The sequence below is a fragment of the Phyllostomus hastatus genome, unplaced genomic scaffold (genome assembly GCF_019186645.2).
Source record: "Phyllostomus hastatus isolate PE091 unplaced genomic scaffold, TTU_PhHast_1.1 phas_contig_16, whole genome shotgun sequence".
NCBI lineage: Eukaryota > Metazoa > Chordata > Mammalia > Chiroptera > Phyllostomidae > Phyllostomus > Phyllostomus hastatus.
The window spans coordinates 12,869,361-12,890,515 of record NW_025333643.1 but is presented as its reverse complement, the minus strand read 5'-3'; the positions used below and the strand labels follow the sequence as shown (position 1 = coordinate 12,890,515).

The following is a 21,155-nucleotide window of genomic DNA, read 5'->3' as shown; positions in this document are numbered from 1 at the left end:
TATTTACATTTTAATTTTAGTTCATTAAAATTAAATTAAATTAAGCATTCACTTCCTCAGTTGCACCAGTCACATTTCCAGTGCTTTACAGCCACATGCAGCTCAAATTGGGAGCTTGCCATCCCTGCAAGAAGTTCTTTTGGACAGTACAGCTCTAATACCTTTGTGAGTTCCTACATGATTGTGTTTGGAATTTAGCTAAGTAAGACTAAAACATGAACATGTATTTTTGCATTGATTAATTTGGTTTGTCATAGACAGATATAGTAGTAAAAAAATTCACCATGCTAATGAAAATTAAAAATATTGTATCATATGAGAATGTGAGAAATGGACATTCAGTTCTTTGTCCTGCTTGCTCACTCTCTAATAGGCTGTAAACTAAATACCAGTGTTTAAACTAACATCACTGTTGATAATAATTGGAGGTTACTGTGTGTTTGCTATATGTGCAAGCACATAACTACTGTAACTATTGTAATGTCACAAGGATGTTAGGAGGTAGTTCTTTTTCCACAGTCACACAGTCAGCATGTGCTGATTTCTGATTGGGTCCTACACTCTCTGGCTTCAGAGTCCACACTCTTAACAATTTTCTATATTGCTTTTCAAAAATGTTTGAGACTCTGCTAGGGAAAGAACAGCTCTTTGCCATGCTGCAGAGCTATGCACACATAAATAAAGAATACCTTCCAGTTGCTCAGGAAGTATTGACACCAAGCATACACTGAAGCATATCCTACACAGCCTTGTTCTCAGAGAGGTTCTGCGGAGCCCATTCTGATCTGGAGTGAAGAGTGTTCAAGGACAGTCTGGAGACACTGGTATTCACTGGTACTCCAACACTGTTTGATTTAACCTAATCTGTTAAGTCAGATGTATATATTTGACACATTTCTTCTCCACTTGTCTTTTATTATAGTATGAAGTTTTGTTAGTGAGTCTGGGAAGAGAAGAGGGGAATAGGGGATTTTAAAATGTCAAAATCTAAGAGCTTGGCCTCAGATACTTGATGTGGGTATTTGTTGCAGCTGAAGGATCAGAGGTGACACATTTAAGCAGAACTCCCAGATGCTTAAACTTTAGTGAGGAGAAAAATCCCAAACTCAGTCTTGAGGGTGGTGGTCAGATCCTGGCGAAAGCAGTCTGGGGATTTTCATTTTCTGCCTTTTCCAAAAGGTGTCACTCTAAGGCAGCAGTGGGGAGGTGGTAAGGAGGTGGAGATGGAAAAGACAGATAAGAGTAATTGGAAAAATAAGATTAGTAGTCCTTGTTTTATTAACAGGTTCTTCATCCCTCAGTAGCATGGTCTGTGAAGTCCTTGCTGTTAAGGAGGGAGGTTTTCAGCCATTACCTTCACCTTCTGATCTCAGGGTAACCTTCTCTGAGCCCAGAGCAGAGCTGAGCCCAGTCCCAGCTATTCCTACAGGACCAATCAAATTCTGGTTTTGCTGTAACCTGGGACACAGGGATTTCACTGGCTGCATGTTTTGGTGCAAACTGACTATCATCCTCTTGCAGTCAGGATGGAGTGAAGACTAACACCAGGATGAGTGGTGAAGGCTGAGGCAGGAGACCCCATACAGTTTTAAAAGCTGTTTAAAAATTCCAAATTATTAACACAAAATAGATACTAACTCAATACTGGGATATAACTTAAGAAAAATAAGTTTGTTTTATCAAAATATTTGAAGATCTGCTCTTGCCAAGCAAGCCTCTTGAAAAGCACTGGACGTTGCCACGTGTCAGGAAGACACACAGAACCCAGAGCATGGCTCTTGGCAGATAACTGAGAGAGAAGCTGGTCTTCAAATATTTAGTTAAACAACACAAATGTATGTGTAAGTTTAAGTCAACACATGTTAATGATTTAAGGTCTTAAACAGGTTTTTTATTTTATTGTTTTAAGCTTTGCCATTCACTTTAAAAATTCTGACAGTTTCTCCAGAGCTGGGTGTAAGCACTAGACTCTTTAGAAATTCATTTGATGGCTTTATTATTCTTAAAGTGTACAGTTATGCATTCTTCAAATACAATTGAATAGTCTTGGTAACTTAAACATTTTATAAAAGATTTTTTTATGATCTGTCACATAGGATGACTAATAAAATCAGAAATGACACATGGTTATTTAAAGGTTTGCTTTTTAAAAAACTGGTGAGGCTAACTAGACATGTAGCTTAAAGAAACCTTTAGATATTGTGTTCTAAATATGTAATACTAAGCCATTATGTTTTAAAATGCAATCTTAGCTTTCTAGATATAGAATTAGAATACCAGTCTTGCCATAGCTAAGATGGAGGCATAGGTAGTTACACTTTGCCTCCATGTACAACCAAAAGAAGGACAACAACACAGATTTAAAAACAAAAAATAACATGAACTGCCAGAAAATCGAACTGTATGAAAGTCCAACAACCAAAGAGTTAAAGAAGAAATATTTATTCAGACTGGTAGGAGGGGTGGAGACGGGCAGCCAGGGTGGAGAAGACTTGCGGCAAGGTGGCTGCTGGAGGACCGGGGAGGGCAGGGTAGTGGCTGGTGGATCGGCCAGTCCATCACACTTGTGTGTGATAAATGGGGTAACAACTGAGGAGTGAGACCGAGCAATCCAGGATTCTAGTGCGGGAAAATAAAGCCTCAAAACCTCTGATTAAAAAAAAACCTGTGGGGGTTGAGATAGTGAGAGAAAATCCCAACCTTTACAGGAGAGTTCGTTAAAGAGACCCACAGCGTCCTAGAAAATACACAAACTCACCCACCCGGGAATCAGCACCAGAAGGGCCCAATTTACTTGTGGGTAGCAGGGGAAGTGACTAAAATCTGGAAGAGAGCTGAGCAAGTGGCATTGTTCCTTCTCAGACTCCTCCCCCCACACACAGTGCCAACAACACAGCGAAGAGGGCGGCCCAGCCTGGGCTCTTCCCATTACTACATTACAGGTGCACCAAGACAAAGAAATATGCCCCAAATGAAAGAAGAGATCAAAGCTCCAGAAAAAAAATACAACTAAGTGATGGAGAGATAGCCAACCTATCAGATGCCAAGTTCAAAATACTGCTGGTGGTCAGGATGCTCACAAAAATGGTTGAGTATGGTCGCAAAATGAAGAGAAATGTGAAGGCTATGAAAAGTGAAATAAAGGAAAATGTACAGGGAAACAACAGTGAAGGGAAGGAAACTGGGACTCAAGTCAACAGTTTGGAGCAGAAGGAAGAAACATTCAACGAGAACAGAATGAAGAAACAAGAATTCAAAAAAATGAGGAGAGGCTTAGGAACCTCCAGGACAACTTTAAATGTTCCAACATCCAAATTATAGGGGTGCCAGAAGGAGAAGAGGAAGAACAACAAATTGAAAACTTATTTGAACAAATAATGAAGGAGACCTTCTCCAGTCTGGCAAAGGAAATATAGACTTCCAGGAAATCCAGGAAGCTCAGAGAGTCCTAAAGAAGTTGGACCCAAGGAGGAACACTCCAAGGCACATCATAATTATATTACCCAAGATTAAAGATAAGGAGAGAATCTTAAAAGCAGCGAGAGAAAAGGAGAGAGTTACCTACAAAGGAGTTTCCATAAGACTGTCAGCTGATTTCTCAAAAGAAACCTTGCAGGCAAGAAGGGGCTGGAAAGAAATATTCCAAGTCATGAAAGGCAAGGGCCTACATCCAAGATTGCTCTATCCAGCAAAGCTTTCATTTAGAATGGAAGGGCAGATAAAGTGCTTCTCAGATAAGGTCAAGTTAAAGAAGTTCATCATCACCAAGCCCTTATTATATGAGATGTAAAAGGAACTTATCTAAGAAAAAGAAGAAGATCAAAAATATAAACAGTAAAATGACAAACTCACAATTATCAACAACTGAACCTAAAAAAACAAAAATGAACTAAACAAACAACAAGAACAGGAACAGAATCACAGAAATGAAGATCACATGGAGGGTTATCAGCGGGGAGGAGAGGAAGGGAGAATACGGGGAGAGGTACGGGGAATAAGAAGCATAAATGGTAGGTACAAAATAGGCAGGAGGAGGTTAAGAATAGTATGGGAAATGGAGAAGCCAAAGAACTTATATGTACAACCCATGGACATGAACTAAGGTTGTGGGGGAGTGCTTGTGGGAGGTGTGTCAGGGCAGAGGGGAAGAAAGGGGAGGAAAAAAATGGGATAACTGTAATAGCATAATCAATAAAATATATTAAGAATAAATAAATACATAAAATATTTTTTAAAAGTAGTATTTATTTATTTATTTTCAGGAAATTATTTTAAATGAAACATTTTGAGTTATACAGAAGACTTCTGAAGTTGCTGTGAATTCTTCTGTTTTCATTGCAGATAGTGTTTTAGGAATTAAATAACTTTTATAAAATATTTTCACCCTTCAGGAAATATTGTCTGGTAAATTACCAATAGATATGTTGCTAAAAGAAGCAAATGTTATATCAAATTGCCACAGATAGGTTGCTTTCCTGCTGGACTTCTCACAAACATTTATTGGCTCATGATCATTGTGATTCTCCAAGCAGCAGTTTCCTAGTGAACAGGATCACACCCCGCCACCCCTTCCCTGGAAGCCTGGGACACTAGCACCTGTTTCTTACCCTCCTCTTACAGCAGGCTTCTCTCACTCCCTGCTTTAGGAAGGCTGGCCAGGAGGCCTAGGGCAGGATTGGCTCATGTTCTACTCTTGCTAATCACTCAGTACTTTAATAAATTTTTTAAATCACAGTTGTGATTAAATAGTTGTTTGATTTAAGCTTGCCTGGCAAACCAGAGAGCTTCTGAGGACAGGTCTGTCACTAGTGTCTGGCAGTGTGCCTGGCACATAGGAAATACCCATTGAGGTGGTGGAGTGAAGGCAGAAAGGAGCACATATCTCCCAAGTAGAGGGGACGGTGTGGAAAGCATAGCAGAACTGAAAGCTACTTGTTTCTACTCCAACTCAAGGCCTGGAACATTTTTATTTTGCCAACTTGAAACTTGCAGGTTCCTAGGTCCTCTTGGTAGTTGCTGGGGTGGCAGTGGGCGTAGGTCCTCTATCCATTCAGGAGCTGAGTAACTGAGCCCTCTTGTCTCCATAGAAAAGAGTAGGTACTTGAAGCAAACAGAGAACAAAATTTGAAGGATGTTTGGTGAGGATGGTGAGTGGACCACTGAATTATAGGGTAGGGGAGTATCAAGTCCAGGCTTACACTTCCTTCATCATTGTACTAAGTGGGTCAAAGGAGGTTCCCCTTACTGCCATACCACAGGTATTTACTGAGTGTGGACACTGATGTTGTGTCAGGTGCTGTTGGAATTTCCAAGGAGGATAGAGACATGACCCTTGCCTGCCCAGGGATTACAATCCAGTTGTAGCAACTTAGCCTGCACATGACATGGTTGTGCAGAAATGGCAAGAAGTATTTGATTAGGTGGCAGAAAGTCAGGTGTAGACAGTAGGAACTGAAGGCACTTGGGTTGCATGAATGCAGCCTGGCTAGAAACCCACACCAGGGACAATGGTAACTGACGTGCACTGGACACTTTCAGGAGGTCCTGCAGAGAGGGATGGAGGCTTTATGTATATTATCTCCATTTATGGTTTTGCCAGTCCTGTGCTATAGCCTATATTTCCTCCCTGATTTTTAGAGGGGAGAGCCTGCAGGCTTTGAGTGAGGTCACTAACACTCAGGGTTCCCAGACTTGGCTGCATTTTGTAATCACATTGGAATCATCTGTTATCTTTAATAAAATACTGATGCCTAACTTCCACTGTCAAGCATTTTGATTTAGTTGGTAGGGCTGTGACCACGCCATCAGGATTTTAAAAAGCTTTCCGATATATTGTAGTGTGCAACAAAGTTTAGGAAGTGCTGGGTTAAGATTGGCTTAAGGTCACAGAGATTCTCTTGGTGGAGCCAGAACTTGACCCAGGTCTGCCTACTCTCAGAGCTCAAACTTTTAATTACTGCAGCCTGTGATGAGGCCAGAGCTCTGTGACACAGCCTTGACAGATGGGTGATTTCAGTAACTGGAGGGGTCAGCGCTGGGCAGTCCAGTGGTGCATCTGGTTTAGGGTAGATGACAGCAAGCACAAAATCTTGAATTTGGTAATAAGCAGACATAAAATGAATTGAACACTTATCAGGCACTGTATTAATAAGAGCTAACACCAGGTGCTAGGCACCAAGTACTAGGCATTGTTCTCAGGGGATCACACATGTTAACCCATTGAATCTTCACAAAACCCCTTAGAACTAAGTTCTTTTTTTACTTCCACTTCACAAGTGAGTTGGTGGAGACTTAGAAAGCTTTCATAACTCACTCAGAGTGACCCAGCTAGTGAGTAGTGGAAGAGCTCCTGAATTTGTTCATAACTGCTATGCTGTGCTGCCTCTTCTGTTAAAAAGGTATTGTTTTCATGTTTGCCAGTTCTTGCACTGAGCACTTAACATTCACTGGATCTGCTTTATTTAATACTGGTATTTAGTAGTACTTTGTATGACAAGTACTGTTTTTATAGAGGAGGAAACTGCTGAGACATTTCCCAAGGTTCTATACAGTTAATAAATGTTAAAGCAGCGTCTTTATCTGGTTTCAGTATCAGGGTAATGTTGGCTTTGTAGATTGAGTTTGGAATCTTTCCTTCCTTTTCAGTTTTTTGGAATAGTTTCAGAATAGTTATCAAATCTTCATGAATGTTTGGTACAATTCACCTGTGAAGTTGTCTGGTTCTGGATTTTGTATTTTTGGGAGTTTTTTGATTACCAATTCAATTTGGTTATTAATAATTGGTCTGTTCAGATTTTCAGTTTCTTCCTAATTAAGTCTTAGAGGATTATATTTTTATAGAAATTTATCTGTTTCTTCTAGGTTTTCCAGTTTGTTGGTATATAATTTTTCATAGTATTCTCTTATAATTCTTTGCATTTCTGTGGTGTCAGTTGTCATCTTTTCTCTTCATTTGTGATTTGATTTACTTGGATGCTCTTTTTTCTTGATGAGTCTGGCTAAAGTTTTATCAATTTTATTTATTTTATGAAGAACCAGCTTTTAGTTTCATTGATATTTTATGCATTTTTTAGTCTCTCTTTCATTTATTTCTGCTCTAATCCTTATTGTTTATTTTCTTTCACTCATGTTGGGCTTCATTTGTTTTTCTTTTTCTTATTTTTTTTAGGTGTAAAGTTAGACTGTTTATTTGAGATTTTTGTGTGTTTGTTTCTTGAGATAGGCCTGTATTGCTATGAATTAGAACTGCTTTTGCTGTATCCTATAGATTTTGAATCATTACATTTCCATTTGTCTCAAGAAATTGTTTTTCTTCCTTGCTTGATTTCTTTATTAACCATTGATTGTTTGGTAGCATGTTGTTTAGCCTTCCCATGTTTGTGATTTTTACAGTTTTTTTCCTTATAACTGCTTTCTAGTTTCATACCATAATAATTGGTTTAGTTTGTGTCCTATTGTGGTCTATCCTGAAGAATGTGCACTTGAAAAAGAAATGCCTATTCTGCTGTTTGGGGGTGGAATGTTCTACAACTATCTATTAAGGCCTTTTGATCGAAAATGCCATTCATTTAAGAACACTGTTTTCTTGTTGAATTTTGTCTGGGAGATCTATCCATTGATGTAAGCAGAGTATTGAAGTCACTTACTATTACTGTAGTACTTCGATCTTTCCCTCATGTCTGTTAGTATTTCTTTTTTTATGTTTAGGTGCTCCTACATTCAGTGCATAGATGTTGACAAGTATATAGAGGTTCAATGTATAAACTGGCAGATGCCCTAATGTATATAATGTAAAATTATATACAATTTTTGGATTGATCCCTTTTTTTATTATGTAATACCCATCTTTGTCTCTGCCTATTGTTCCAGTCTTTGTTTTAATGTCTGTTTTGTCTGATGTATTTTATAGCTAACCCAGATTTCTTTTCATTTCAATCTTATGAAATACCTTTTTCAAATCTTTACTTTCAGTGTGTGTGTGTCTTTCAATCTGAAGTGAGTCTCTTGTATGCAGCACATGTATGGGGCTTGTTTTTTGTTTTTAAATCTATTCAGCCACTGTATGCCTATTGATTGGAGCATTTGGTCTATTTACATTTAAAATGTTCTTTGGTAGGTAAGTAGTCATTGCAATGAATTGTTTTGTAGTTCTTTTCTGTTCCTTTCTTTTTTCTCTTGCTTGCTTCTTTTGTACATTGATGACTTTCTTTAATAATTTGGATTCCTTTCCTTTTATTTTTTTGTATATCTATTATAGGTTTTTAGTTTATGGTTACCATGAGATTCATATATAACAAGCTATGTTTATGGCAGTCTATTTTAAGTTGATGGTTACTTAAGATCAAACGCACTCTAAAAGTACTACATATTTTACTCACCCCCTGCAACATTTACATTTTTTGGAATTATACTTTACATTGTGTACTTGCATGTGTATCCTTTAATTTATTATTGTAGTTACATATAATCTTACTACTTTTGTCTTTTAACACTAATAGTAGCTTTATAATTGGTCCATCTGCTTCTTTCACTAAATATTTGCCTTTATCAGTGAGATGTTTTAAGTTTTCTTCTTTTTAGTTTCAGCCTTTTCTTTTTCACTTAAAGAAGCCCCTTTAACATTTCTCATAGTGCCAGTTCAGTGAGGATGAACCCCTTTAGCTTTTGCTTGTCTGGGAAATTATTTTTTTCTTCAATTCTGAAAGGCAGACTTTCTGGGAAGAATATTCTTGGTTTTAGGTTTTTTTTCCTTTCATTATTCAAGATTTGAATAAATTGTGCCATCCCTTTTGTTCTGAAAAGTTTTTGCTGAAATATTAGCTGAGGGTCTTATGGGTTTTCCTTTGCTACTTTTAAACTTCTCTCTTTATCTTTAACTTTTGGTATTTTCATTATGATGTGCCTTGGTGTGGGTCTTTTTGGGTTCATCATATATGGGACTCTCTGTGCTTCCTGGACTTGGATGTTCATTTTCTTTCATCAGGTTAGGAAAGTTTTCAAACACTATTTCTTCAAATAAGTTCTCTGTCCTTTTCTCTCTTCTCTGCCTGGGACCACTATTATGCAAATGTTGGTGTGCTTGATGTTGTCTCAGAGTTTCCTTGAAGTACCCTCATTTCTTTTGCTTTTTTTCTTTTTGTTATTCCCATTATGTGGTTTTCACTATCTTTCAGGTTGTTGATTCAGCCTTCTTGTATCATGTAATCTCCCATTGACTCCCTCTAATATATTTTTCATTTTAGTTGTCGTATTCTTCAGCTCTGATTGGTTCTTTTTTTATGTTTTCTGTCTCTTTTGTTACATTCTCACTATGCTCATTTATTCTTTTTTTGAGTTTGTTGAGCATCTTTATAACAGTGTTTTCATTATGTGGTAGATTGTTTAATTTAGTTCTTTTTCTGGGATTTTTGTATTGTTCTTTCATTGGGAACATATTGCTATATCTCCTCATTTTGTTTTTTTCTCTGTGTTTTTATCTACCTCTCTTGGTCTTGAAGGAATGGACTTTTGTAGGGGCTTCCCCTTTGTAGAATGAGTGTGCCAGTTGTCTTTGGCAGGCTGGCTGGATCTGTAGCTGGTGTGAACATGAGCCATGTGAAGTCCCAGGGAAAGCTGCACCAGATCCTGAAACTGTAGCTGGAACAGCTGTGAGCCACAAGGTGTCCCTGGGATAAGCCTCACCAGAGGCTGCTTTGGCAGGTGAGGTGAAAGCTATAGTTGAAGCAGACTATGGAGAGTCCTGAGGGTAAGTAGCATGGGCCAGGAGCTATGGCTGGAGCAGGTGTAAGCCATATGGGGTCCCAGGGCAAGTGATGGAGCTGATGTGGGCCTGACGCCTGGGGCCTAGAGCCAAGAGGCTCTAGGATGGCCTTGGATAGCTGGCTAGAGCTCCTTGACTGACCTCCTGCCTGTGCCCTCAGGATGGTGGGGGAACACAGCAAATGCTGCTCTCTGGAGCCTCCAACCCCAGAGAGAGCTTCCCCTCATATAAACTGGCAGATGCCCTAATGTTAGACAATTGACTTTCTTCCCATTTAGACTAGATACCCTTTGAGTGACTACTTTTGTGTTGTACCCCAGGGCTGGTGTGTCTACACAAGGTTCCTCAGTGTTCCACCCCAATGCAAATTGATTTGTTGGACATGGGATTCCCATAATACCATGTCTCCACCTCTCCTACTGGTTTCTGTGTGGTTTCTCTGTCAATTCCTGTGCAGAAGCTGTCCGGTCAGCCCTCGGTTCTTCTTCAGGTAGAATTTCTCTGTTTGTAGGAGTAGGTTCAATGTATTTTCAGGAGAAGGTGAGTTTAGGGTCTTCCTATGCCACTATTTGGAACCCTCCTGATCTCTTTTTATACTGCAATTTGAATGAATCAAAAATAGGAAAAAGGGAAGAAAAATAAGGGCTTCTAGTCATATTCATGATGTTCATGATATTCTATGAATTTACATGAGAAACTAACAAGTTTGTGATTGTATCTTACATTCTTTATATTTTTATTTTTATTTCATTTTTAATTACTTTATTGTTGTTCAATTACAGTTGTCTGCATTTCCCCCCCACCCCTCTTCCCCACCCCAGCCAAACCCACCTTCCTCTCTTGCTTCCACCCTCCCCCTTGGCTTTGTCCATGTGTCCTTTATAGTAGTTCCTGAAAACCCTTCTCCCCACTATCCTCTACCCCCTCCCCTCTGGCTACTATTAGATTGTTCTTAATTTCAATGTCTCTGGTTATATTTTGTTTGCTTTTTTCTTTTGTTGATTATGTTCCAGTTAAAGGTGATATCATTTGGTATTTGTCCCTCACCACCTGGCTTATTTCCCTTAGCATAATGTTCTCCAGTTCCATCCATGCTGTTGCAAAGGGTGTAAGCTCCTTCTTTCTTTCTGCTCTGTAGAATTCTATTGTGTAAATGCACTATAGTTTTTTTGATCCACTCATTTGCTGATGGTCACTTAGGTTGCTTCCAGCACTTGGCTGTTGTAGATTGTGCTGCTATGAACATTGGGGTGAATAGGTTCTTTTGGATTGGTGTTTCAGGGCTCTTAGGGTATAATCCCAGCAGTGGAATTACTGGGTCAAAAGGCAGATCCATTTTTAGTTTTCTGAGGAAATTCCATACTGTTTTCCACAGTGTCTGCACCAGTCTGCATTCCTACCAACAGTGCGCTTGGGTTCCTTTTTCTCCACATCCTCTCCAACACTTGTTTATTGATTTGTTTATGATGTCCATTCTGACTGGTGTGAAATGGTATCTCATCGTGGTTTTAATTTGCATCTCTCTGATGGCTAGTGATGCTGAGCATCTTTTCATATGTCTCTGGGTCCTCTGTATGTCCTCCTTGGAGAAGTGTCTGTTCAAGTCAATTCAAGGTGGATAAAAGGCTTAAATATAAGACATAACATCATAAAAATCCTAGAGGAAAACATTGGTGGGAAAATCTCAGACATTCCATGAAGCAACATCTCATGGATATGTCCCCTAATGCAAGGGACATAAAGGAAAGAATAAACAAATGGGACCTCATTAAACTAAAAAACTTCTGCATGGCTAAAGAAAACAGCATTAAAATGGAAAGAGAACCAACTATATGGGAAAACATATTTGCCAATGATACCTCAGACAAGGGCTTGATCTCCAAAATATATAAAAAACTCACACGACTCTGCTCCAGGAAGATAAAAAATCCAATTTAAATGAACAAATGACATTCTGTATATATTTTTTTCTCTCTTTTTTTAAAAGATTTTATTTATTTATTTTTAGGGATGGAAGAAGGGTGGGAGAGAGAGAGAGAGAGAGAGAGAGAGAGAGAGAGAGAGAGAGAGAGAGAGAGAAACATCAATGTGCGGTTGCTGGGGGTTATGGCCTGCAACCCAGGAATGTACCCTAGCTGGGAATCGAACCTGGGACACTTTGGTTCCCAGCCCGTGCTCAATCCACTGAGCTATGCCAGCCAGGGCATATATTCTGTATATTTTTAAAGTTAAAGAACAATGCTATTTGTTCTCTAATTAAACAGGTGTGTTTCTGTGACTTTAATAGATTAGCCTTTATATCCCTTGCTTTTTAAATTGTTTTTGGTTTTGGCTTGGAGTTACACTACATGGATCATCAGGTTTCCTTTTTTTATCAGGGCAAAAGGGAAGGTTTTATGATTCTTAAAAGCCTGTAATTTACCTTGGATGTGAACTATGAGGCTTATCCTGAATAAATCCCATGAAAAGCTACAGAAATGGTGTAGAGAGTCTTTATGAATTGGAACTTAACATGTCACTGACACATTCTGAAGTGTTCCTTTGCCTTTAGTGATGGATGATCCCATTCTGCCAAGTTTAGCTGAAAAGGGTAGCTTAGAAACCCAAACATCAACTCTGGAATCTAGAAACTTCCTGGAACTTCAGTAGTTTTAAATCAGCAGGGTGGATGCAGCTGCATCTGTGCAGGGGGTGGTATGCCACCAGCTTGCTCCACAGAAGTCTCTGGTACAGGACTGTAAACACCAGCTCTTTGTTGCGCATTGGTTTTTAAAAGCCCCCCATGGTTTGGGGAGGATAAGATCTTGCCTTGGGGCTTCTTGGTCCAGTTTTTGGGGACCTGGCTGAAAATTCTGGATATTTGATAGTCTGGCTGATTTCTATGGTGTATTAGCACCCTATAAAAGTTACATGTCATTTATTTCAAGTTTAGAACCCTCTCAAATTTCAGGGGCAAACCAAACTTGAACCTTTTGTGGCTAGAATTTTGTTTACCTTTGGCCAAATCTTGCTTCCAGACTGTGAGGCTGGGAGGTGAGGTGAATGGGGGCTCCTGAGGCCCCTTGGACATCAAATCACTTTTGCCAAATAAGGCTTTGATAGGTTAAAACATGAATAAATTTGAAACATGTAGATTAACTTCCTGTAAGTATACTCTGGGGCCTACACACAAATGAACATTGTCCTGGGCAAAGTGCATTTTGAATGTTGCCTTCCACCAACTGTGAGGCAATGTCTTAGATTTTTGCCACAGTTGAAACTGGGTCAAGTCACTCACCCTCCACTTCTAATAAATATATCAAATAGTTTCTCTGAAGATTATTTGGCAGTCCAGTGGAATAAGGATCTTGAAGAAGTTTGGACATTTCTTGTGTTTGAGACATTTATTTTTTAACCAGGGACAAAATAAAAAATGGACTTCATGATACTCAGTTCAAGGATGGCTCTGATTCCTTTGTATTTCAGAACACAGCCTAGTAAGCAATGCCTTGCACTTGAGCAAAGGAGAGATAACACAGCATGTTCCATGTGCCTTTCAGATAGAGGAACTGATGAATGCATTGGACAAGACCAGGCAGGAATTGGATGCCACCAAGGCACGTCTTGCCTCCACGCAGCAATCCCTGGCTGAAAAGGAAGCTCATTTGGCCAACCTCCGAATAGAAAGAAGAAAACAGCTAGAGGAGATCCTGGAGATGAAGTGAGTACCCATTTTTGTTTCCGAGTTTCTCTTTTCTAATCTCTTTGAGGATGGGGAAGGGAAGGCTAGAGAAGGTGAAGAAAACTTAGAGGAAGAATACTTTAGCTAACACTTGACTAGTCATTTCTGGGACTACACATGTTACCATTTTTAAATTACAGCTTCCATGTTCCAATTTGCACATTTTTCACATCTGTTATTCAAAAAATGTCCAGCATTAGATTTTGTATGTCTGTGTTTTGTGGATGGTGCTGGCATTCTTAGATCTGTCACAAAGATCTAAATTGGCCAAAAGACAGGGGCCTCATTAAGCACAATGGTAATTTGAGAACTGTTCACAGTTGAGTGGAAACTTTTCCAAAGAGGTCTTTCCTAATTGTGACTATAACTTTGCTAATTATATTCTTTTCACTTGTGTACAATTCCTGGCTTGTGTTGGCTTTCATGGAGTCTCAAGGTTGGCACCTTTGTTTAGAAAGCAAGACTCTGACTTGCTGAGTATCATGATAAAAACAGGTTTAGAAGTCCTGGATACCCCATCCTTTCCTGGGGAAGGTTAGGTAGTGGGAGAGACTGGAACCAATCACTTTTCTTTGATTTAATCAATCAAGTATGGCCACATGATGGGCAGTGGTCATTCTTATGGGCCTTCTTATGTGTCATACGACACAACCATCTCCATGTAGGTCTTATTTTGCTCTCACAATGAAATAATATAATTATAGAAGAACATACTAAAAAAACTTACTCAAATATTTTAGAAAAAATCAATTGCTGTGGATCTGTTTCTGAAGAAGTGATAAGAAGCAACATCTCTCTCTATAAGATTTAAAATGAAATAATCACTAAGATACAATTCCAATCTGACTTCCTTCTAAAATAAGGGGAAACATACATAATTATGGCATGTTAAGCCTGTAACATAGACTGAAATTGGTGGCTAGGTATGGAAGAATGACCTTCTCTTGACCCTACAAGTCTTACACATGGTTAACATTAAACCCAGAGAGCTTAGATCATGGAAAATATGGAATGAAATATTTTGAAAGATTTAATAATGAGCACAAAATTTTTATTCCTTGTCAACTACCTCAGTTTCTCTAAGACTAAAGAATATGTATTTTTCACATATAAACTCAAATTAATTTTTCCTAATAAAAGATGATATAATAAAAACAGATATTTTTATCCTCAGTTTAGAGGTCAGGGAACTTAGATTCAGAAAGATTTCAAGTAATTTGCTTAAGGCCATCTGGCCAGGATTAAAACCAAAATCTGTCTTAAGCTCCCTTTCTACTACCTCATTTTCTCAAGAACCTCATGTGAATGCCACCAAGTATGTAACTTTTGTTCTTTGAGTCAATGTGGCAATCATACGGCCTAGAACAGTGCCTGACATATGGTAGGTGCTCAGTAATTGTTTGTTGGATAAGTGAGTAGACTGAATGTGCAGACTGGGTTTTATGTAAATAAAAAGCAAAGTATTTCAAGCATGTTTGACATTATCGCCTTAATTAATAATCTATTTACAGTACGAGCACATTGAACTCATCAGCCTTTATTCTTTTCCACTCACCTATTCCACGCCTGCCTCCTTGTGTGTTGTTACATGTCGTGTTCAGCATAGTTTCTCTCATTGTTCTCCAGTTGTTTCCAACTAAACTTTTTATTTCCTGGAGTGATTTATTATGCCATTTTAAGGAAATTTTCATTTCTTCCTTTTTATAAAAAGAGTGTATTCTTTCCATGTTATGAGAGAACAAGCAATGGTGAAGCATGCTGGTTTGAGAGTCATCAGACCTGGGTTGAAATCCTGCTGTTTCTAGGGGGCTGGCTGACTTGAGGGAAATGCCCTTACAACTGCTGACCCTCCAGTTACCTCCTGTAGTGACTTTCCTGGGGTGGTTCTGAGGAGAGGTGCTCAGAGGAGAGCTTGGCATGTGCAAAATAATTTATGTGTGTGAATGGCGCTATTAGCCAATGAAACTATGTCATTCGTTTAGTATACTTTGTGAAGAGTGTCATTTATCTAGAATTTGAATTTATTTTTCTAAAACATATAAACCTTTTCTGAGTATATATTTTCCCACTTAATTTCATGATTTTAGATAGCACCTAAGAGTTCTTTTGATGAATTGCCACATTATTGTAGAAGTGCTTAATCTGCTACCAGTACAAAATAAATACAAAATTCTTCTGTTAATTCCTTTGGTAATAGTAACAAAGCCCCACTTCATTAAGCCCAATATGGACCCCATTCACTATTTAACTGGCCTAGAAGCTCCACTTATTGGCTCCTTCCTGGGACTATGGGGACAGAGGTATAGAGCAATTATATTGACTGAGAATAACTCATCAACCTCTTGGGCTGTTCAAATCATCCAACTGGTTTGATTGATCTTGATTTTTAGATTGACATATTGATTACTTGACATATTGATTATTTAACATTACTTGATTTTTAGATTGACATATTGATTACTGGGTTACTTGACATTAACCCTGTCCACATGAGTATGTGGGAACAAGCAGATGGTTATATCATTGTCAGCACTTACTATCACTCTGTGCTAAGCACTGTTGATTTTCTTTCCTCTGGCAGGAAACATGCAAGTAACTTTCAGCCAAGTCTACCCAGTTTCTAATCTCTGGTGGGAAGGGAGAGCTGTGTGGTGTTAGAGGGAAGAGGGTGGGCCATAATGCAAGAGTTCAGAGATGTGACCTCATCATTCACCCATAAAAGGAGATTGCTGTCTGGTTGCCTCTGTTTTCTCTTCAGTAATATGGAGGTGATAATACTTGCCCTGCCTACTCTGTAGAATTGTTGTAGGGGATTTTTTTAAAAAGTAATAAACTGAAATTAATATAAACCAGCATATGTGAAAATGCTTTGAAATGTAAAAGGGGCTGTTGAAATGAAAGATAGTGTCTGTTAAATTCATTGCAAAATCAAATGGCCCAGAGTTTTAGAACTGGAAAGCAGCTGGGTCCAGCATCCCAACCTGCATCAGCCAGACTCCCATCCACATCATTACTAACAAGGAATTCATCAGGTCCTGGTGGACACCATTCACATTGGAAGTCCTGGGTTCATAAGGTGATGGCTCATGTTCCATGACTCTTGCAGGTAGCTCATTCATCCCTGTATGGAACTAAAATGGCTTTCCATGTAATCTTCCCACTTGTCTTGGTTTTTGTTCCAGAGCTACCAAAAATTTACCTGAACCCCATCCAGAGTACAGAAAGCCTTTCAGATGTTTAGGTAATAGTGTTTATTTTAGAAAAAAAAAAGGAACACAAAGAGGCAAAATTAAGATAGACACTGATGGCATTTTGGTGTATACCTTTACAACTGCTCTTTACTTTTTAAGAAAATTAAATTGTTTTTATATTGTGTAAATTCTGTTTCTTCTGTTTACTGAAGGGGGAATACTCTCCATGTCTCAAACATAGAATTGTACTATTTGTAATTACTCAATAAATTGTCATATAGGTTCACTCATTCACTGGACATTTATCTTTGTGCCAATGTTTTGCTAATATAAAGAATCATTTGATAAGCTTCCTGCTATTTAATTTTGTTAACTATTTTTAAATAATTATAGATTGATATGGAGTTACAAGAAACAGTACAGAGAGGCCTCTTGTATACTTCACTCATTTCTGTCAATGGTCACCTTTTGCATAGTTATAGCACAGTATCCTACCAGGGAATTGATATTGGTACAGTTCATTAATTTAATTCATATCTATCCAGTTTCATACACACTCATTTATGTGTGTGTGTGTGTGTGTGTGTACTTAGCAGTATCGATTTCAACACATGTATAGATTTATGTAACCACCATCACAGTCAAGATACAACACTGTTCCATCATTACAAAGACCCCTCATGCTACCTTTTGGTAGCTACACCCACAGCCAACTATTTCATTTTTAACCAGAGTTTTGTTTTGTGTTAAATCATTTGGGGACATGTGCCATAGTAGTGTACCTTTTCCCCTGCCATTCTTCTTTGAAAGGGGAGGGTACTATCCTTCTATTTTAAAATTTAGACTGAACTTAAAGTGAGAAAATAATACTTCATTCCTCTAATTTAATGATTTCTCACCCTGATCAGTGTGGCTCAGTTGTTTGGACATCATCCTGCAATGAAAAAGGTCACCAGTTTGGTTCCTGGTCAGGGTGTGTACTAGAGGCAACCAATTGATGTTTCTTTCCATCTTTTTCTTCCTCCCTTCCCCACTCTCTAAAATTTTTTTTTAAAAATATGCAAAAAAGATTTCTTATGAGTTAGTTTTATTTACAGTGGAATTTCTTTTTAATATTGGATATCTAAAACTTGTTATGTGGTAGGCACTGGATAAAAGGACAAATTAAGTTAAAAATTCATAAATATTCTTTGAGCTCCTACCATGTTGCAGGTACTGTTCTAGGTGAACAAACAGAAAAATCCCTGACCTTATCCAGTTTGCATTTTAGTAAAATGACAGAAGGAAATGAATGGACAAGTAAATAAGAAAATAAATTAGTACATAGATGAATAAAGTAGCTTCTTGTATAACCAAAGAACTTTGGAATACTACTTAGAAAGCTCTTTCCAAAGGTAAGGATCCTCATGGTTATTTGGGGTAAAGAGAGTCTTAGAAAAATGCAATGTACCCTCCTATGGTCAAAGAACCCTTTTAGGAACTGAAGACAGAGGACAGCCTTGACTGTATTTCATGTAGGATTCTTACCCTAACACCTCTTTTTCAGTTTGATCTTCATTGGTTGGTATTGTAACTGCCAGTCATTATTCCCACTGGAAGGAACTAACATTCCCCAACCATGTGTTTTCATAGAAGAACATTATATTTGTTTTCCCTTGTGTATAAGATTATTCTTCTTAAAATATCTAAAAATATCTAAAACCTCATGTAAAAACATTTCATAGTGGTTCATCTTTGTTACATTTGCTCCTATTTAAAAGAGATTTTATTAAAATAATATTAAAAACATCATTCTTTATGTTTGGTTTTATTAATGCTGGTTAACAAGCTTACATTCCAGTAACCAATGCTCAATTATTTAATTTCTGGCAGGTGAATTTGATATCTGTGGCTAAAAGGAACTGAAGGACTTGAGATACAGTACTTAAAATCTGTGTGCATTTTCTCAGACAATTTTAACTTACATAGTAATTTAATAGGCAGACTGGCAGGCTAACTGATATGTTCCATTTAGCATTAAATACTGAATGAATAAAGGTTTTTAGAGATGGTTAATAGTTACATAATTCAAAGTGTATATTTTAGATTTTTTGGTGGTTTCTTGTGTTTATGTTATGTAAAGATTTTAAGGGGATCTCTACATTTTTAATTCATCTGATGATGGTGTAAGATCTTAATTTACTGGGTATTGTTGCATTCTACACATCTTCTCCAGCTAGTCTCAAAAGCTTTTGTAAACACTGAGCTATTTTAAGAAGTTTATAGTGAGGTAAGGCAGCAGCTGATTCCAAAGCATTATCCTGTTAGCCTCTTTGATCTAGGATCCTTTCTGAGAGACCCACTCATTAGGTAAGTACCCTTCAAAGGAGAGGCAGGGTGCAGAAAAATGATATAATCAATTTATTCTTTACTTCATGCCAACATGAGGGAAGACAAATCACATTTCTTCAGGGAGGAATTCTAAGTGCCTGGCAATTTAGACAGGATAAATGGAGCCTGGGAGAGGAATTTTGAAGGCAACCATTACTTAAAATTGATACACTCAGTTGCTAAAGGGATACACCAACTTACAGAGATGTTATGGGGACTGAATGAACTTATATATTTATGATAAAGTTATTTTTAAGTAGTAAAACTATATATATATGTGTGTGTGTGTGTGTGTGTGTGTGTGTGTTACATGTTAATATATGTTAGGTATACCCAGTACAGTTAGTATGCACTGATTCTGTCTTAAATTCCAATGGGCCTACGCTTTCAACATTTTTTTTTTGGCTATGATGCAATTTTTTCTCTAACCAATATTTTTTAGAAAAATATCAACTTTCCTAATTAAAAAATATTAAATGCTATGGCAATGTGTCCTAGAATATTCCATTCTGTCTGTCTGTTACTATGCACCACCTGCTCAGCTCCAAAAATAAACTGAGTCAGCTAGAACCCTAATGAAGCTGGCTATAGCTTTCTGAGTTACCTGCAGTGATTGAGGACAGGTGGCAGAGAGAGAGGGAGTACATGTCATGAAGAACTGCTCCTTCAACATCAGTTGTGGTTTGAGCTGCAGTCAGTCACATGAATACAGTTGCTACCACTCATGATTTTTGTTTCTTTCTTGTAACCCTGAAGTTGGCAGCCTAGAGCTTTTAGTGGGAGAGAAAAGGCTTACAGTACACAAAGCTTACAGTGGGTAACTAAAACTTTACTACAAAAACCCCCCAACTTTAGAGTAATGGAATAGTCTGACTAGCTTCAACTGCAAAGAACAGAAAAACCTACATTCCAGAAGCTTATACAAGTAGCTGTTTAGTCATCAGGAACCCACACTCCTCTCTCTTGAGGCTTTGCTTCGGCTTCAGCCATCCCATCCACATTCCAGCCCACAGAAAGGAGAAAGGAGAAAGGAGAAAGGAACCTCTCTGTCTTTTAAGCTGCACATACCATCTGTTGACATCTGAGTCATTTAACAGTTCATTTATTAAATAGTTGTTGAGCATCCACTACATGCAAGGGCAGTTCTGTGCCTTTAAGCACTGATCTAAACATTAAGTGAACAGGAAGGACAAAATCCCTTTATTTCTGTAGCTTGCATTCTAAGTAGGTACAAAACCAGGGCAGGGGAAGGGACTCACTGGCCACCATTTAAGTCACAAAGTTACACTTAGGTACAATTCAAGCAGGGAGATGCAACATTTAGCTGGGTGGCTCTATGTCCAGATGACATTCAGGGAATTCAGTACCAAGGAAGAGAAGGAGAGAATAGGTATAGGAGAAATTAGCAGTCTTTGCTGAAATAAAGTATAAAAAAATATCTCACTGAGCTTTTAAAAGCAACTTTGCTGGAAACAGCCTAAGTGCCCATCAGTAAATAAATGAATCAAAAACCTATGATACATTTACATGATGGAATACTATGCAGCAGAAAGAAAGAAGGAGCTCCTACTCTTCATGACAGCTTGGATGGAACTGGAAACTATTATGCTAAGTGAAATAAGCCAGGCAGTGAAAGACAAATACCATATGATCTCACCTATAATTGGAACCTAATCAACAAAAAAAATGAACAAAAAGAATTGGAGACATGAAAATAAAGAACAGACAGACAGTGACCAGAGGGGATGGAGGAGGGGGATAACAGGGGAAAGAAGGGGAACATGTACAAAGGACCCATGGACAAGGACAATGGAGTAGAGGTTGCCTTTTGGAGAAGGGGTTGGGTGGGGCAGAGGAAAGCAGTGAGGAGGGGGGATGGGGACAACTGTAACTGAATAGCAATAAAAAAAGAATTCCAAAATCAACACTTTGAAATAAAAAAAAGCAACCCTGCAAACTACACCTTTAGAGAGTAATTCTAATAGACATTTACTCATATGCATGTGTGTTCAGTAGATTGAGTTCATTTCTGGATACCAGGGTTGGTAAACTATGGGCAAGTCATGTGGTGAGTGAATAGGTTGAGGGATAACTGAAAATCTCACCATGCTTG

At 38.2% G+C, this 21,155-nt stretch overlaps 1 protein-coding gene across 4 annotated transcripts in view; it reads left to right on the top strand.

Annotated features, from left to right (window-relative positions):
- ERC2 (ELKS/RAB6-interacting/CAST family member 2) overlaps nucleotides 1-21,155 on the top strand; it is a 943,617-nt gene that overhangs the window by 548,146 nt on the left and 374,316 nt on the right. For all 4 annotated transcript variants that reach the window (XR_006784938.1, XR_006784937.1, XR_006784936.1 and 1 more), the window contains one exon: nucleotides 13,300-13,460. Coding sequence is in view for 1 of the 4 variants with exons in the window: in XM_045832534.1 (XP_045688490.1) it covers nucleotides 13,300-13,460 (161 nt within the window). In the remaining 3 variants the exon portion in view is untranslated. The remainder of the gene's footprint in view (nucleotides 1-13,299; nucleotides 13,461-21,155) is intronic.